At 30.7% G+C, this 16,531-nt stretch overlaps 1 protein-coding gene across 2 annotated transcripts; it reads right to left on the bottom strand.

Annotated features, from left to right (window-relative positions):
* Positions 1-11,801: 11,801 nt before the first annotated feature.
* Positions 11,802-14,819, bottom strand: LOC123213438. 2 transcript variants are annotated; one of them, XM_044632874.1, is made up of 2 exons: positions 14,111-14,813; positions 11,802-12,254 (listed from the first exon to the last, which is right to left on the bottom strand). In XM_044632874.1, the coding sequence occupies exons 1-2, from the start codon at positions 14,696-14,698 to the stop codon at positions 12,168-12,170; spliced, it is 675 nt and encodes a 224-aa protein (XP_044488809.1). In that variant the 5' UTR covers positions 14,699-14,813; the 3' UTR covers positions 11,802-12,167. The 2 variants fall into 2 exon arrangements, with proteins under 2 accessions (XP_044488809.1, XP_044488808.1); XM_044632873.1 differs by lacking the exon at positions 11,802-12,254 and adding an exon at positions 13,362-14,005 and having other exon boundaries at positions 14,111-14,819.
* Between the last annotated feature and the right edge of the window lie 1,712 nt (positions 14,820-16,531).

Raw genomic sequence — 16,531 nt, 5'->3', positions numbered from 1 at the left:
TATTTACTTATTAACGGTGTTTTGATTGATTAATTTTTACTATTTAGGAGTGTTGATGCATAAATTCCCATGTTTAGGATGTAGAATACTTTCACATGTTTTTGCTTCCAAGATTGTAAGATTAATTATATATTTTGGACAAGTGGACAAATTTCATCTCCATTTTTTGTCACATGATCTTACTGTTTGAAACCAGTAACCTTCAAGGGGGAATTTAAACTATAATCCCCAATAAAATTGATGGACTTATTTGGTGTTATATATGTGGTGTCTTTCCACCATGTAAAATCAATAAATGCTGGCTTTGATGGATGATAGTTGTGAAAAAATTAGTTGGATATATTAAATGAAGATGAGAGGCAACATTTATTGCGTTGGGTGAAAATTTGTCCATATAATATAATTCATTGTAATTGGTGCATGGACACCGTCTAAAAGAATTTAATCTTTCTTTCATTTCTTCTTTATTTCTCCTTTCATTCTTCTTCTGCATAAGCGTTCCTTTAATTACAAAATCTTTTACTCATAATTTTTTATCACATCTATAATATGTTATCGGTGTAAAAAGTTCAAGTATATTTTAATATTTGTTATTTTTTAATTATGTTATTATTTTGTTTGTATATTACAAATATGAATATTCTAGTAATGATATTCTCTTGTTTGTAAAATACAAATTATAAAATTTTTAATTTCTGTTATTCTTTTATTTAATTTTTTGTATATAATTGTATTCTATTTGTAACTTGAATTTTACAAAATCATGAATCTAGATTTAAAGTTTTATATATTATTTGCAAACGAAGTTTGTCAAATCGTGAAAATATATAATTATATATATGGATTCGAAGTCTCAAATTTCATTAAAATATTTAATTGTTTTATATTAACTATATCACATTTGTAGCTTGAAATTTGTATAAACTGTAAAAAATATGGACTTAAAGTTCAAAATATAATCAGAATTAAAGTTTACATATTACAATATTCTGAATACTTATTACAAGACCAGAAGTTTTGTAAATATAGGATAATGTTTGAACCTGAAGTTTTAAAAATTAATCCCAAAATTTTCTTTGCAAAACTAGTTGTTTTACAAATATGAGATAATATATGAATATAAAGTTTCAAAGATTAACTTATATATATTATCTATAAAACCAAAAGTTTTGTAAATATGACAATATTTGAACTTGAAGTTTTTAAAATTGGATGAATAATATTAAATAGACATTTACACGATTCTCCACCTAGAATTTATGAGTCTTGAAAAAGTGATTAAATAAAATCTCTCAAAAGGACAAATCTAAAATCACTATTTTACTAACATCATATCCTTGAAGAATTGCAAGCCGAATATTTGGATATAATAATATATCTATTAAATTCATGGAAAAATTTGAAAGATAAATTTTAACATCAGATTCAATAATACTTTCAATGGATTTGTAATTTAATACAACTCTATAATGTTTAAAATTATTTCTCTGATTGAGATAATGTGAAAGAAAAAGTGTTCTCTACATTTTATTTTTTTATAATATGCGCAAGCAGTAGCAATTTTGAAAGAAGAAATGGCCAAAGGACTATTTCCCACCCAAGGTATGTTGCATTCTCAAGTTTTCCCTCTTTAACTTTGATATTCTTAAATACCCACCCATGAGCAATTTAAATTAACGGAACCTTAACCCTCTAAAATTTTATCTCTTTTTGTCCCCCTAAACTTTAAAAACTAAAAGTTCCCCCAACCTAAATTTTAAAAAATGGCAGTTTCTTTCTAGGGTTTCATTTTAAGATCTCTGAAGCCATCTCTAACTCCATTGCCAGCGGCCTCTTCCTCTCGAAGCTTTCTCTCCCTCCGATAGTCTCTCTCCACCCATTTGAACGTTCGATCGGCGTCAGAGAAGACGTCTTCCCAAAAGACGAAGACGAAAACTTCGTCTTTGTTTGGGAGGACGAAGAACTTTGTCTTCCCCGACGAAGTTCTTCGTCTTTCACAGCTCCTCCGATGTCGATCGAACATCCAAATGAATGGAGAGAGATCATCGGAGGAGAGGAAGAAGCCACCATCAATGGAGTCGGAAATGGTGTCGGAGATCTCGAAACGAAACCTTAGGGGGAAACTGTCATTTTTGAAAACTTAGGCTGGAGAGAATTTTTAGTTTTTAAAGTTTAGGCGGGCAAAAAGAGATAAAATTTAAGGGGTTAGGGTTTCGTTAATTTTAATTGTTTCTGGGTGGGTATTTAGGATTATCAAAGTTAAAAGGGAAAAACTTGAGAATATAACATACCTTGGGTGGGAAATAGTCCTTTAGCCAAAAGAAATTCTAAATTAATATTTTCTTATTAATGAAAAACCATCAAACTTATCTCACAAGTACTGTATTGTTCTTTGAAATGAAGGTAATTACCAGAAGTAGTTATCATGGGTGTGAGCAAAATCATAGATGAAATAATTTTCGATCTGAAGATGGTTATAATAGAAAATCTTAGTCATTTCACTAGAAGTGAACTAAGATTGAAATAAAATAAAGAATAATATAGAGCAAACCACAAAATAATATAGACTTGATCATAAATGTTATTAGTTGTATATTTGTAATACACATAAACAATGGGTGGATTTATATTAAAAATTCATAAAAATTAAATTTATTGATAATTTAAATCTCATCAATCTAATAAATTTTGATGTTTCAAAACTTCTTTTAAGAATAAAAATATAGGTCATTTGACTAGTGACATAAATGTCTAAGATTTTTATAATTAACATTCATCATATATAATTATTTTGGGGTCGTGAATATTATTTTGTGTTTTATTATCATGTTCTCCTTCCTTTAACTATTTTGTGTACGTTATGATTAACATGATTTTTAAATGAAAAGATATGGACTCTAAAATTGAAGTGTTGACTTCAAAATCTGATGATGAAGACATATGTTTGATGGATAGTGCAACAATGCACATAATTCTCAAGGAAAAGAAATTTTTCGTAACTTTAGCATTGATTGAAGCTAAAGTAAATAATATATCAAGATCAATAAATCTAATTGAAGGCTCCAGAAAAACCACAATTTTGTTGAAAAATATGACCAAATTAAGCATCAATGATGCATTATATTCAAGTAAATCTAGAAAAAATATATTTAGTTTTAAAAATTTAAGAAATAATGGTTATCACATTGAAACCATAGTGAAAATGGTATATAATTCATCTATATAACTAATAATACCTTTGGAAGAAGACTTATACTAGAAAAATTACCCACTTTATCATCTGGATTGCATTATACAATCATAAAGACAATTAAAATCTACGCAGAATCAAACTAGAAGTTTTCTAATCCAAAAGTCTTTATACTTTGACATGATCACCTACATCACCCAAGATATACAGCGATACCTACAATTGTTGAAAATTTACATAGACATGCACTAGAGAATCACAAGATTTTATTGTCTAGTGAAAAATTTTGCACCACCTTTTCTCAAGGAAAATTAATAATAAGACCATCTCTCTCCAAAATTGGAGTTGAATCTTCATCATTCTTACAAAGGATTCAAAGAGATATATATAGATCTATTCATCCACTAAGTGGGTCATTTTGTTATTTTATGGTCTTAATTGATGCATCTATATGATGGTCTTATGTTTATTTATTGCCAATTCGAAATGTTGTATTTGCTAAATTGTTAATACAGATGATCAAATTAAAGACACATTTTATATATTTTTCAACTAAGTCAATACGACAGATAATGCCAGTGAATTTATATCCATGACATTTGATTATTATTGCATGTCTATAAGGATTGACGGTAAACATCCAATCTCGCATGTCCATATTCATTCACCAAGGTAATTGCACATATTTTATTACTAAGAACTCAATTACTAACTTTAATGTGGGGATATGCTATATTACATATTGTAGTGTTAATTCGCTTGCGACCTTTTTAATATCATCAATATTCTCCCTTACAATTGATTCTTAGCCACCAACCTGATATATTTCATTTGAGGATATTTGGTTATGCTATATATGCCTTTATTGTGTCTCATCGATGCACAAAATGAGACTTTAATGTCATTTAGCAATTTATGTTGGATATAATTCACCATCTATTATCCAATATCTGGAACCATTAACAAGTGATCATTTTACTATACGATTTACAAATTGTCACTTTGATGAGACAACATTCTCACTTTTGAGAGAAAAGAAAATATCTCCTGAAGTTAGACATGAATTTACTTTGTATGTACGTATCATGTCTCATTTTGATCCTCGTACATCACAAAGTAAAACTGAAATGTAGAGGATAGTGTATTTATAAATTATTATCAAATGTTTGATGTATTTGTAGATACGACAAAAATGACAAGATTGCATATTCCAATTGCCAAAGCACTGGAAAAAATTAATATGACTGTTGAACAGTTTATTCGAACTATAACTAATCAATCTATTGCAAGTCAAAAGCATGGTAAACCTGTTGAATCGAAAGACACTATTCCTAAAAAAAGAAAGACAAATAATCAAACAGATATCAATCATGATGATCTTAAAATGAATGAAAAATCCACTCTCTAATATTTCTCTAAAAGAGGTTATGGTCCTTGAAGAGACTTAAACCTTTAAAATGGCACAAACCCCTAAAGTGGTATAAAATCTTGAAAAATGGAAAAATAAAATTACTAAAATATCTTTAAATTATGTTTATACATGAGAGATGTGAAACCGTGAAACAATTAACATTGATGATATATTCTCATTTGCAATAGCTACTGAAATTATGAGTGATGATAATTTTGAACCACATACTGTAGACGAATGCAGACAAAGACATGATTGACCTAAATGGGAAAAAGTAATTTGAGCAGAATTAGTTTTTCTAGCAAAACATCAAGTGATTTGGCCTATAGTTTCAACACCTAAGGATGTATAAACTGTTGGATATAAATAGGTATTTGTGAGAAAAAGAAATGAAAAAAATGAGATTACTAGATATAAAACTAGACTTGTAGCCTAAGGTTTTTTCCAAAGTGCTGGTACAGACTTTAATGAAATATATGTACATGTTATAGATATAATCACATTCAGATGTTTAATTAGCTTAATAGTCTTTAAAAGACTATATATGCGTCTAATGGACATAGTTACTGTTTATTTGTATGGATATTTGGATATTAGCATTTATATGAAACTCCATGAATGATTTAAATTGCTTGAAGCAAAAAAGGTCAATTCAAGAGACATGTACTCAATTAAATTACAAAGATCATTGTACAGATTAAAACAATTCAGACGAATGTGGTATAATCGTCTCAATGAATATTTGAAAAAAGAAGGCTATGTGAATGACTTTACATGCCTATATGTCTTTATCAAAAAATCAGAATTGAAATTTGTCATTATAGTAGTTTATGTTGATGACATGAATTTAATTAGAATTCCTGAAAAACTCTAAAAAACTATTGAATATCTAAAAAAATAATTTGAGATAAAAGATTTAGGGAAAACAAAATATTGTCTTGACATGCAGATTAAACACAATTTAAATGAAATACTTTTTTATCAATCAACATATATTGAAAAATAATTAAAACACTTTAATATGGATAAGACTAATCATTTCAGCACCTCAATGGTTGTTTGGTCCATTGATTCAAAAAAGATTCATTTCATCTTAAAAGAGAAAATGAAAAGATACTCAGTCCTAAAGTACTGTATCTTAATGCCAATAAAGCCCTATTATATTTGGCCCAATGCACTAGACTGGATATATTATTTACAGTAAATTTATTGGTCGGATTTAACTCTGTACCAACTCATCGCCATTGGAATGGAATCAAACATATACTCTATTACCTATATAGAATTAGATTTTTGAGATTATTCTATTCTATCAAATCCCCTGAAAATCTCAGTTTGGTTGGATATATAAATGTTGGTTATCTTTCAGACCCTCATAGGGCCCACTCGTAGACGAGAAATTTTTTTACTTATAATGACACATCGATATCCTGATGTTCTACCAAACAAACTTTGGTTGCAACATCTTTAAATCATTCAGAGATTCTAGCTCTCTATGAAGTCAGTTGTGAATGCATATGGTTATGGTTTGTCATCTGTTATATCTGAAATACATGCAGTTTTTCTTCTACAACGTATACTCTTTTCATATTATATGAAGACAATGCAACATGTATTGCTCAAATTAGAGATAGTTATATCAAATGAGATAGAACCAAATATATATCACCCAAGTTCATTTATATTCATGAGCTCCAGTAGAGCCAAAAGATTGATGTCAAACAAATACAATCTAGTAACAACCGTATAGATTTGTTCACCAAGACATTACCGATATCAACATTTAAAAAGTTAATGTATAATATTGGTATGCGACAGTTCAACAAACAACCAAATTAATTATATTACAAAGAAGGGGAACATTCATCAAATGAACCATTTATCAGGAGGAGCAAATTTTTGAAGTTTGTCACATACTGAACAAAATGTGCATTGTACTTTTTTTCTCTTCACTAGGTTTTGTCCCACTAGGTTTTCCTAGTGAGGCTTTTAATGAGACAGTTTAAACACGCCCAACTCTACTTTTCAAGAAATTAAATAATTATGTTTCTTCATTTTAGTTTTTATCCCACTGGGTTGTTTTTTCTTAGCAAGATTAATGTTATTATCTGTAAATGGTGAAAATCTAAAGGAGAGTATTATATACATAATGTCTTCCCACCATGTAAAATCAACAAATGATATGGTGGCTAGTTGTGGAAAAAGAGCTTGGACGGATGGTAACTGTGGAAAAATTAGTTAGATGTATTGAATGAAGATGAGAGGCAGTGGACTTTAAAGGCAACATTTATTGCCTTGGAGGAAAATTTGTCTATATAAAGGCTTTCCTCCCTTCATTGTAATTGATATACAAATACCATCTAAAAGAATTTCATCTTTCTTTCATTTCTTCATTCATTTTCTCCTTTCATTCTTCTTCTGCATAAGTCTTTCTTTAATTACAAAAATCAATTACTCATAATTCTTATCATATTTATAACATTTGGGAATTTAGTTATCCCATAAAAGATAAAATCACAACGTTTGATATGATTAAAAAATAAATAAATATCATATCATACTTTATTTAAATATTTGTTAAAAATAAGAGTTGTAAGAGTTTACCGAAGTTTTAATCTAAGTTAACCAAAGGCTACTTCTAGCTCCAATTCCACCATTAAGTGTAGATAAGAATTTAGATATACCATGTCATTTTCCACCACTATGAGTGGAAGAAGTAACTTGGATAGAACTTGTGGAGTTTCCCCTTACCAACTTTCTTTCTTGGAGATCCTAAGTATTGATGTGGAAGTTTGAGATAAAGAGAAGTATACTGAATATGGATGGGAGTCAAGAGTGAGAATGTGAAATGGTCATTGCCTATAGTATTATAAATTAGTGCAACTTATGTGTTATTATTTTCTATTAATAAGTCATTTTTAAGTTTCTATTATTTTGAGTCATGACCAAGTCAAAGTGAGGTGTAAATAAAAGGATATTTTACTCTACTGTGTAAGTAATGGGTGTTTGTTTTGATAGAACTTTATGCAAGTAATAGGAGTTTATTTAGGGATAATTTTATACATTATTGGAAACTTGTTTATGTAGTAATGAGAGTTTCTTATGCATTAGTGGGAGTCTATTTATGTAGAATCTATAAATTGGAAACAATTATTGTATTTTTATTCATTCTTAAAAAAAAAAATCAATAGATTATTCTTCAAATACAATTATCTCTATAAATCAATTTCTACCTTTTCTTTGTTATATGGTATCAGAGCTAGGTTAATTTTCTTTCTTTCACCATTCCCTTTTGGGGATGATTGGAAGGATTTTTTTTTTTTTGCAATATGAAGTTAATCAATGGAGAAAACAATTCCAGTATGAGTTATAGTGCTGAGACGCTTGTAGGTACAAATTACAAATATTAGAGAATGTGTATAAAGGCTTATCTTCAAGGTCAAGACCTATGAGAATTAGTTGCTGGGGCGATTCAAAGATTCTAGTTGACACTATTGACAATGTTGAACCATGAAGGAAGTGAAAGATCAAATGTAGAAAGACTTTGTTTGCTTTGAGAGCATCAATTAACAAGGAGTTCATTGATCATGTTCGTGATGTCAGTTCACCAATTATCTAAGAAAAACACATTAAGATTATAGTTCTTAGAAAATGAATTGGCTATGATGACACAATGAGGTATGTCAATTTCATAATATTTCTTACAAGTCAAAAACATTTGTGTTAAAATTTCAAAATTAGATATCAATGAAAATATTAGTGAAGCTCGTCTACGACGATTTCTCATTCATGATTGAAGAAGGAATACAAGCCATTTGTAACTTCTATTCAAGGATAGGTAAACCAACCAACCATCAGTTGAAAAATTAGATAATTTACTCTCTAATCAAAAGGCTTTGGCTAAGCAAATGGCTAAAAATTTTAATTTTGAACCTAATGATGTTCTCTTCTCAAAAGAAAAGTCTAATGGAAATTTAGACAAGAGCATAAATGGGAAAAAGGCTAAAGGGGCAAACCACAAGGTAACAAATCTTTCAAGTGTTAAAGATGTGAAAAACTTGGGTATATTAAGAAAAAATGTCGTGTTAAGCTTTTCAAAACCAATATTGCTTGTGAAGGTGAACAAGATAATCCATTTAATTGGGAGCAATGTTTTACTACTGAAGTGATGGTAAGAAGAGACAATATTGCTTCCAAATTAGTATCAAATAAAGCTTCAGTCAACTATGTAAATTACTAAGAGGAATGGATCATTGATTCTGGTTGTTCACATAATGTGATAGATAATAATTCATTATTTTCATAGTTGTATCAATATAATGGAGAATAAGTTGTTGTTACAATTGACAATTCAACTTATCTAGTAGTGAAAGGTGTGAAATTTGGTGTTGGATGATGTCTGTCTCAGGTTTGAAGAAAAATTTAGTTTCAGTATCTCAAATTACTAATTTTGGAAAATATGTTTTTTTTGTCCAAATGATCTGAAGGTACTTCATAATGTGAGAAATGTTATAGTTGCATATTTGTCATTTAAATAAGGGACATATATGAAGAAGACAAGCCAAACAGATAATAGAACAATTTGACATGCTCGGCTTGGTCATGTAAGCTATCAAATGCTACAACAAATTTCATCAAAAAGGTTGTTAGATGAAAATGTGATTTGTTAGGTTGCCAATAGGCAAATCACATCATCTTCCTTTTAAGAGCTCATCAAATCGCAGAACAACATTATTCGTATTGGTTCATACAAATATGATAGGACCTACAAAAGCACCAAGTTACAATATCACTTTGTTGTGTGTTGGTGGATGACCATTCCAAGTACACTTAGGTTTACTTCTTAAAAGAAAAGAGTGAAGCATTATCCAAGCTCATTGAATTTAACATTGTTGTAAAGGAGTTTGAATAGAAAATTAAATGCTTAATGAGTGACAATGGTAGTGAATTCATGTTAAACAATTTCTTTCAGTACTGTGATAATAGTAGTATTCAATGACAAATGACATGTCTTAACACCCCTCAACAAAATGGGGTTGCAGAAATTAAAGAAATTGACACATCTCACATCATTAAGTCTTTCATGGCTTCATGAGAAGAACCTTCCTCGAGAACTTTGGGTAGAGTAGTTTAATATGCATGTCACGTGATAAATAGGCTACCTCATTGGCTAGGTAAAGAAAAGGCTCCATTTGAGATTGTGTACAATGTAAAACCAAATATAAATTATTTTCAGGTCTTTGGTTCTATTTGTTATGTTCATATCTCTAAAGCTAATCAAACCAAACTTGATCCGAAAGCAAAGAAATGTGTCTTTGTTGGTTATGACTCATATAGGAAAGATGGAGATGTAAGATCTAAAAACAAAGAAATTCATCATATCTAGATATGTTGTATTTGATAAGGTGTCATCTTGGTTTTCTATCCAAAATTTGATTTTTAAAACGCAACTTATGATGATAATCAGTGCAATTTGGAGCTATTCTCTCAAACTAATTGAAAGGCATCTTGTAATAATGATTTTACAAGAATTGATGAATCTTTAGCCCCAAGATTGAAGGTTTCAAGTTCAGAAGATAGTGGACAGAAAATTAGAAAATCAACAAGGGATAATGAAGTTGATATTTCTTAGTTACAGTCTGATTTGTCCATTTGGTTTGAAATGAAAATTTCGGGTAAGATTTCATGTTTTCTAGACCTGGAAGTGGAGAAATTAGATCATGAATATTTTGTCTCAAAGAAGACATGCTTAAAGCCTTTCAGAGCATTTTGGCATGGGGGAGTCAAAGGAAATGAGTACTCTTTTAAAGCCTTATCTCAAGTTGAAAAAAAGGGAAGGTGATTTATTAAAGGATGCAAGAACGTTTCATCAACATGTTGGTAGTTTAATTTATTTAACTATCACAAGACTGGATATCACACACTCAATGTTATTTCTCAATTTATGCAAAGTCTAAGAACTCCTCATTTTGATTTTGCAAAAAGAATCTTATGTTATGTAAAAGATTCTCTTACATATGAATAATTTCTTGTTAAGAGAATTTACTGATGCAGGTTGGGCAAGTGATGCAATTGATTGTTGTTCAACTTTAGGTATTATTTTAGTATTGATTTAGTTGTTGTTTCATGGTGTAGCAAGAAACAATCTACTATTGTTCTGTCTAACATTGAAGTCGAATACACGATAGCTACAATGGCTATCCAATAATGCATTTGGTAAAAGTGTTTGATGAATGATATTTTTTGTAAAGTTGATTATGTGGTGCATATTTGTTGTGACAATTAGAGTGCAATCAAACTTGCTTTGAATCCAATTTTTCATGGGCAAATAAAACATATTGAAGTTCATCACTACTTTATTCAAGAAAAAGTGTTAAACTAAGAAATTAAGTTAAAAGCGGTTTTTATTAGTGATCAAATGACAGATAAAATTACAAAAGTTTTAGCAAAGGCCAAATTTGAAAAATTTAGAGCTAGTCTTGAAGTTATTGATCATAAGTTTGCACTAAAGCGGAGTATTATAAATTAGTGCAACTTACGTGCTGTTATTATTTTCTATTAATAAATCATTTTTATGTTTTTATTGTTTTGGTTCATGACCAAGTCAAAAGTGAGGTCCAAATAAAAGAACATTTTACTCTATTATACAAGTAATGGGTGTTTGTTCTGATATAATTTTATGCAAGTAGTGAAAGTCTATTTAAAAATAATTTTATATAGTAATGAGACTTTTTTATGCAAAAGTGGGAGTATGTTTATATAGTAGTGGAAGTATGCTTAGGAGAGTCTATAAATTGGAAAAAGTTGATGTGTTTTTATATATTCTTTAATAAAAAAATCAATAGTTTATTCTCCAAATACAGTTGTCTTCGCAAATTAATTCCTTCATAAATTAATTCTTGCCTTTTCTTGGTTATACATAGTTGGAGGTTTTGCTCCTTTTGGAGCTAATGGGCCTTTAAGGTCCAACCTGTGGATTGTGGCATAACCCATACAAAATATAAAAAATTAAAATAAATAAATGATATGATTATGATAGGTCAGTTTGTTAAAGACCCACGAATACATAATCCGGGAGACATTAACCTTTTTTGGAGCCTTACTATATTGTTGATCTTAGCACGACACAGCTGTAGCGCAGCCACACCCGTGTCTAAATGTAACTCTTATATAAGAAGAAAACAATAAAACAAAATAAAATTGGAGAGAGGGTAGGGAAATAGTGAGATAAAATGAGATTGAGTTCACATGGGACTTTACACGTTGTTAGCAGATTTTCCTTCCATGAGAAGAAACCAATATGAAAAAGGAAAAGAAAATTTACTTGGAAAATTAATTGATAACAATAGCAATGAAGAATTTTCTTCTGAATCATCATCATCATCATCTTTCTTGAGAGAGAAGCTTTGCTTTTCTATTACTCCATGTGCAGACCTCTTTGGCATTTTTTTTTCCCTTCTCAATCTCACGCTTGGACATTGATGAAAACAATTTCCCTTTTTTTTTTTCATTCTTCATTTGTATAATAATATTTTTTTAATAATAAAATATTTTGGTTCAGAGTGACTACACACTCAACCCATCAAATCCACACTGCTTGTAGGTGAGAGACTGCTTCCTTGGACTTATAACAACTGCGCAATCCACAGATACCTATTAATTCATGCAAAGCCCATTTGTTAATTGCAATATTCCAAATTATATAATTGCAATCTCACTAAGTGAAAATGACTAAAACAACAAATGAAAAAGATGTGTAAATGAAACTTATTTAAATTCATGGAGTCAACAATTAACCTAATGAAAATGACTAGAATTTCAACAATAGATGCCTATCACAAATAGAGGTGGATTCAGCTTAATTCATTCGAATTTAATTTAAACAAGTCTAAAATGAATTTGAACTCAATTTGAAGGGTTTTATATTATTGAATTAGTATTTGATACATCAAACTCGCGAACATGAAAAAAAACTCTATTTGAATTGACTAAAATAATGTCATTTTGACCAATACGCACGAAAACAATACCATTTTGATCGATTTTGATTTGGTTATAATATCAATCTAAATTTAAACTCAACTTCTCTTTAATTGAATCAAATTCGAACTAATTTAAGAGAAGCTTGACTTTTTTAACCTAAACCAAACTCAAGCTTGACTCTAATCAAATCCATCTCTAATCATAAGCACTTACGGATCAAGAAATTACATTGATTCCTTTGGATCACGAGGACCCACTAGTCAACCAACACTTTTTTAATCCTAAAATGACTAAATCTAATCCTAAAATATTATCATAATCCACAACAATCTAATGCAACACAATCATTTATGAATATCAAAATAATTCTGGGTAAATCAAGCAAAATTCAACAAGATTGTACATAAAAATAAAAAGAAAAAAAAACCCAGAAAATAGAACACATATAACAATTCTTAAAAATGGCTTTTATGGGTGGTTTGAGTATGGAAATCTATTGACATCTTTAAATGAGTCTTTAGATAAGATTGTACAAGAATGTATCTTTGCCAAATATATATATATATATATATATATATATATATATATATATATATATATATATATATATATATATTACTATATACAACAACTGAATAACAAATAAACTGTGGGATATTTGATAATACAATGAACGAAAATAAAATAATTAGTCAAGGAATTAATGGAAATGTCTTCCTCAACTTAACATTGTGGCTATTGGTGGTGGCGTGTATAGAAAGTGCGCGAAAATAAAGCATTAATATGCTTTTAAGACTAAAAAGTAGGCAGCTAAAAAGTAGGCATTAATGAGCATTACCAAAACCCCAACACAACCGCCACCGAATTTTACATAAAAGAAAAAACCCAAAGAAAACTACACAAAGCCACTTCTTTCTGGTGAGGAAACCGCTCATCCCCCTTTAGCAATCAGGATAAATTTTACAAATGTGTAGTACGGACAATTGACACTTACACTTTAATTCCAAATATTTTTCAATAATGAATACCAAAAAGTCAATATAATATATTCAGGCTCTGAATTTGAATGATAAGTTCCAAAGTAAATGGATTGAGTTGTGTTAAATGCATATTGTTAAAAAGGGTTCATTACTAACAAATTAAAAACTCTCTCAGTCAATATTAAAACCCCTTTCCAAAATAATAAAAAATTCTGATAAATTAATACCTTTCAGAGCAAGTGACTGAGTTAATAATAAGGCTTGAAGAGGTGGGCATAGAAATGAGTCAGCGAAATGAAGAGGAGCAAAATGAGAAAAGAAAATAAGAAAAAGGCAGAAGCATCCAAAGAATGAAAAAAATGGCCTTCTTCTAAGTTTACCAAAAAGCACAATGAGAATGGGAACAGTACTCAGTGGGTTCCTCTGATACAGTCTTTTTCTCTAAGCCCAAAACAAATAAACCAAAACTATGTTAAAAAAATAAAGCTACATATTCATATTTCGACACTCCAAATTAAGAACTTAAAGTTGAAGTAAAATTCTTACATGAACGCCGGGCGAATCGAAGCTCAAGACACGGATCTTAGCGCCAACATCACCCAAAACCCTCAACTCAACTCGGTCATTCAATGAAGCGTCTCTGATTAAACTAGCGGCATCTGCCTGTAACAAATTGGCTCGATCAACGGCGATGGTGGCCTCCACGTTTCTCACACTGTGAGCCTCCTGGTAGAACCCTGGTACCGAAGCTTTACCCAAGGGAATCCCTCGGTACATTACCGTGAACTTGGACTCACCGTACTTGATGCCCACTTTGTTAGGGTTGACGGCTGTGAAAAGCATGTGAATTGTGAGGGAAAGAGAAGCCGTTTGAGTGGAGATAGAGTTGGTGGTTGTGGTGGGGTCCAGAGAGGTGGGATTGGGTGCAGAGATGCCCATGTACTGAACGCCAACTTGCTGGAGATCAAACTGGGGCTTCTTGGGCTTGACGGCCAGGATTACGATTAAAACAACGGCTAGGATGAGGAGAGCGATGAAGGAGAAGAGGAGGAAGAGGCAGCAGCAACAGCCTTTTAAGGAGGCGGAGGAAGAAGACGTGGTAGAGTAGTAAGAATGGTGGGCATTTTGTTGCATTTTGGGAATGGGAGCTGAAGTTGAAGCCAGAAATTTCTAAGCAGAGATAGACAGAAAGAAAGAAAGAAAAGAGTGCTGCTAGAGGAAGAAAGAGAGTTTGCTTGACAGAGTGGAGTGGACCTTAAAAAAATGAAAAAATAAAGGCCAAAGCACTATTGCCCCCTCAAATTTTAATGCAAAGATAATATATATTATGAGGTTTCAAAAATTTAAAGACTCATTTATATATCAACTGTTGTTAAAATTTTCTGTTAGAATTAAGGATAAAATCGTTATATTATCAATAATATTAAAAATATATAATTTTAATTCATTTTCCTTCTAAGTTTTAAAAACTCATATTTGACCCTTTAGCCTCAACTTTGAATGCTAACTTTTCTTCCCCAAAATCTTTAAGGTTTGTTGCAAACTCCAATGACGGTGACAGTCACAATCAACCAGTTTCATCATCAATCAACCTTTTGTGCGTCTCCCTTTGTTGTCGTCGATAATGCCATACGAAGCCCTAGCAACAATGAAGCCTGAAGACAAAGAAGCTTCGTCAAATCAACTTTAAAGACAAGAATTTGTCACTTTTTTATTGATTCGAAGCCGATTTGACGAAAATCATCTATGAAAACCCATTCTTTGGCCATAAATATGACAAATTATCGTTGTTTGGAGTTGATTCAATGAAGCCTCTTCATCTTCAGGCTTCATCATTGTCAAGGCTTTGTTTGTCTTCATCTGGTGTTGTCGACGATAGTAGAGGGAGACGCATAGAAGGTTGATCAACATCGAAACCAATTGGCCGCCATCATTGCCATTGGCAAAGTTTGCAGTAAACCTTAGGGATTTGGGGGAAAAAAATTAGTTTTCAAAGTTGAGATTAGGGGTAATATGCAAGTTTTTAAAACATAGGAGAAAATGAGATAAAATTATATATTTTTTTAATATTATCAATAAAATAATGATTTTACTTTTAAGTATTATAGAAAATTTTAATAACAATTGATCTATAGATGAGTATTTGAATTTTTGAAATCTTACAAATATAAATTTGTCTTTACATTAAAACTTAGGTGGAAAATAGTGCTTTAGCCAAAATAAATTATGATTCTTATTTTCTCACTCATAATGTTTTCATTTTTCACATGAGCTATTATATTTGGGAAATTAATTAAAATAGACAGCCAGTTTGCCGCATAAACCTTTTTTGATACGAATTCTTAGTTTTTATCTTTATAAGCAAATCATATTTTTCATTTCAAAAATACTCCTTTTATAATTTATCAGCTTTTACAGTATTAATCTCTTATATTTCAGGCGATACACATTAAACTTAATTTTTCTATAATGAATAATATCTACAGATGAAAAACAGATTAATTTTTTATATAATAATTTTTTCTTATATGCATTTATATAATTACAAAATGATGGTTATACCGGGTATTTTCTCAAAACGGTGCAATTTTTTCAAGTGGGTGTGAAAATGTGTGAAATGATACGTGGAAGGGTGTGAAAATTTGGAAAGGGTGCGAAAATTTGGAAAGGGTGCGGGAAGGGTTGCGGGTGTGTGAAAGGGTGTGACAATTTGGAAAGGGTGAGGGAACAGGTGCAGGTGTGTGAAATGGTGCGACAATTTGGAATGGGTGCGTGAAGGGGTGCGGGTGCGTGAAATGGTGCGACAATTTGGAAATGGTGTGTGAAGGGGCGCGGGTGTGTGGAAGGGTGCGAAAATTTGGAAAGGGTGTCGGAAGGGTTGTGGGTGTGTGAAAGGGTGCGATAGTTTGGAAAGGGTGCGGGAATGGGTGCAGGTGTATGAAGGGGTGCAGGTGCGTGAAAGGGTGC

The sequence above is a fragment of the Mangifera indica genome, chromosome 4 (assembly GCF_011075055.1).
Source record: "Mangifera indica cultivar Alphonso chromosome 4, CATAS_Mindica_2.1, whole genome shotgun sequence".
NCBI lineage: Eukaryota > Viridiplantae > Streptophyta > Magnoliopsida > Sapindales > Anacardiaceae > Mangifera > Mangifera indica.
The sequence above is the reverse complement of the archived record's forward strand: the minus strand, read 5'-3'. Positions and strand labels throughout refer to the sequence as shown.

Bases quoted from the DNA above. Each gene is read 5' to 3' on its own strand.
- LOC123213438 (XM_044632873.1), bottom strand. From the start codon at position 14,698: ATGCAACAAAATGCCCACCATTCTTACTACTCTACCACGTCTTCTTCC. The intron at 14,006-14,110 runs GTAAGAATTTTA...TTTTGGGCTTAG, and splicing joins TCGATTCGCCCGGCGTTCAT to AGAAAAAGACTGTATCAGAG.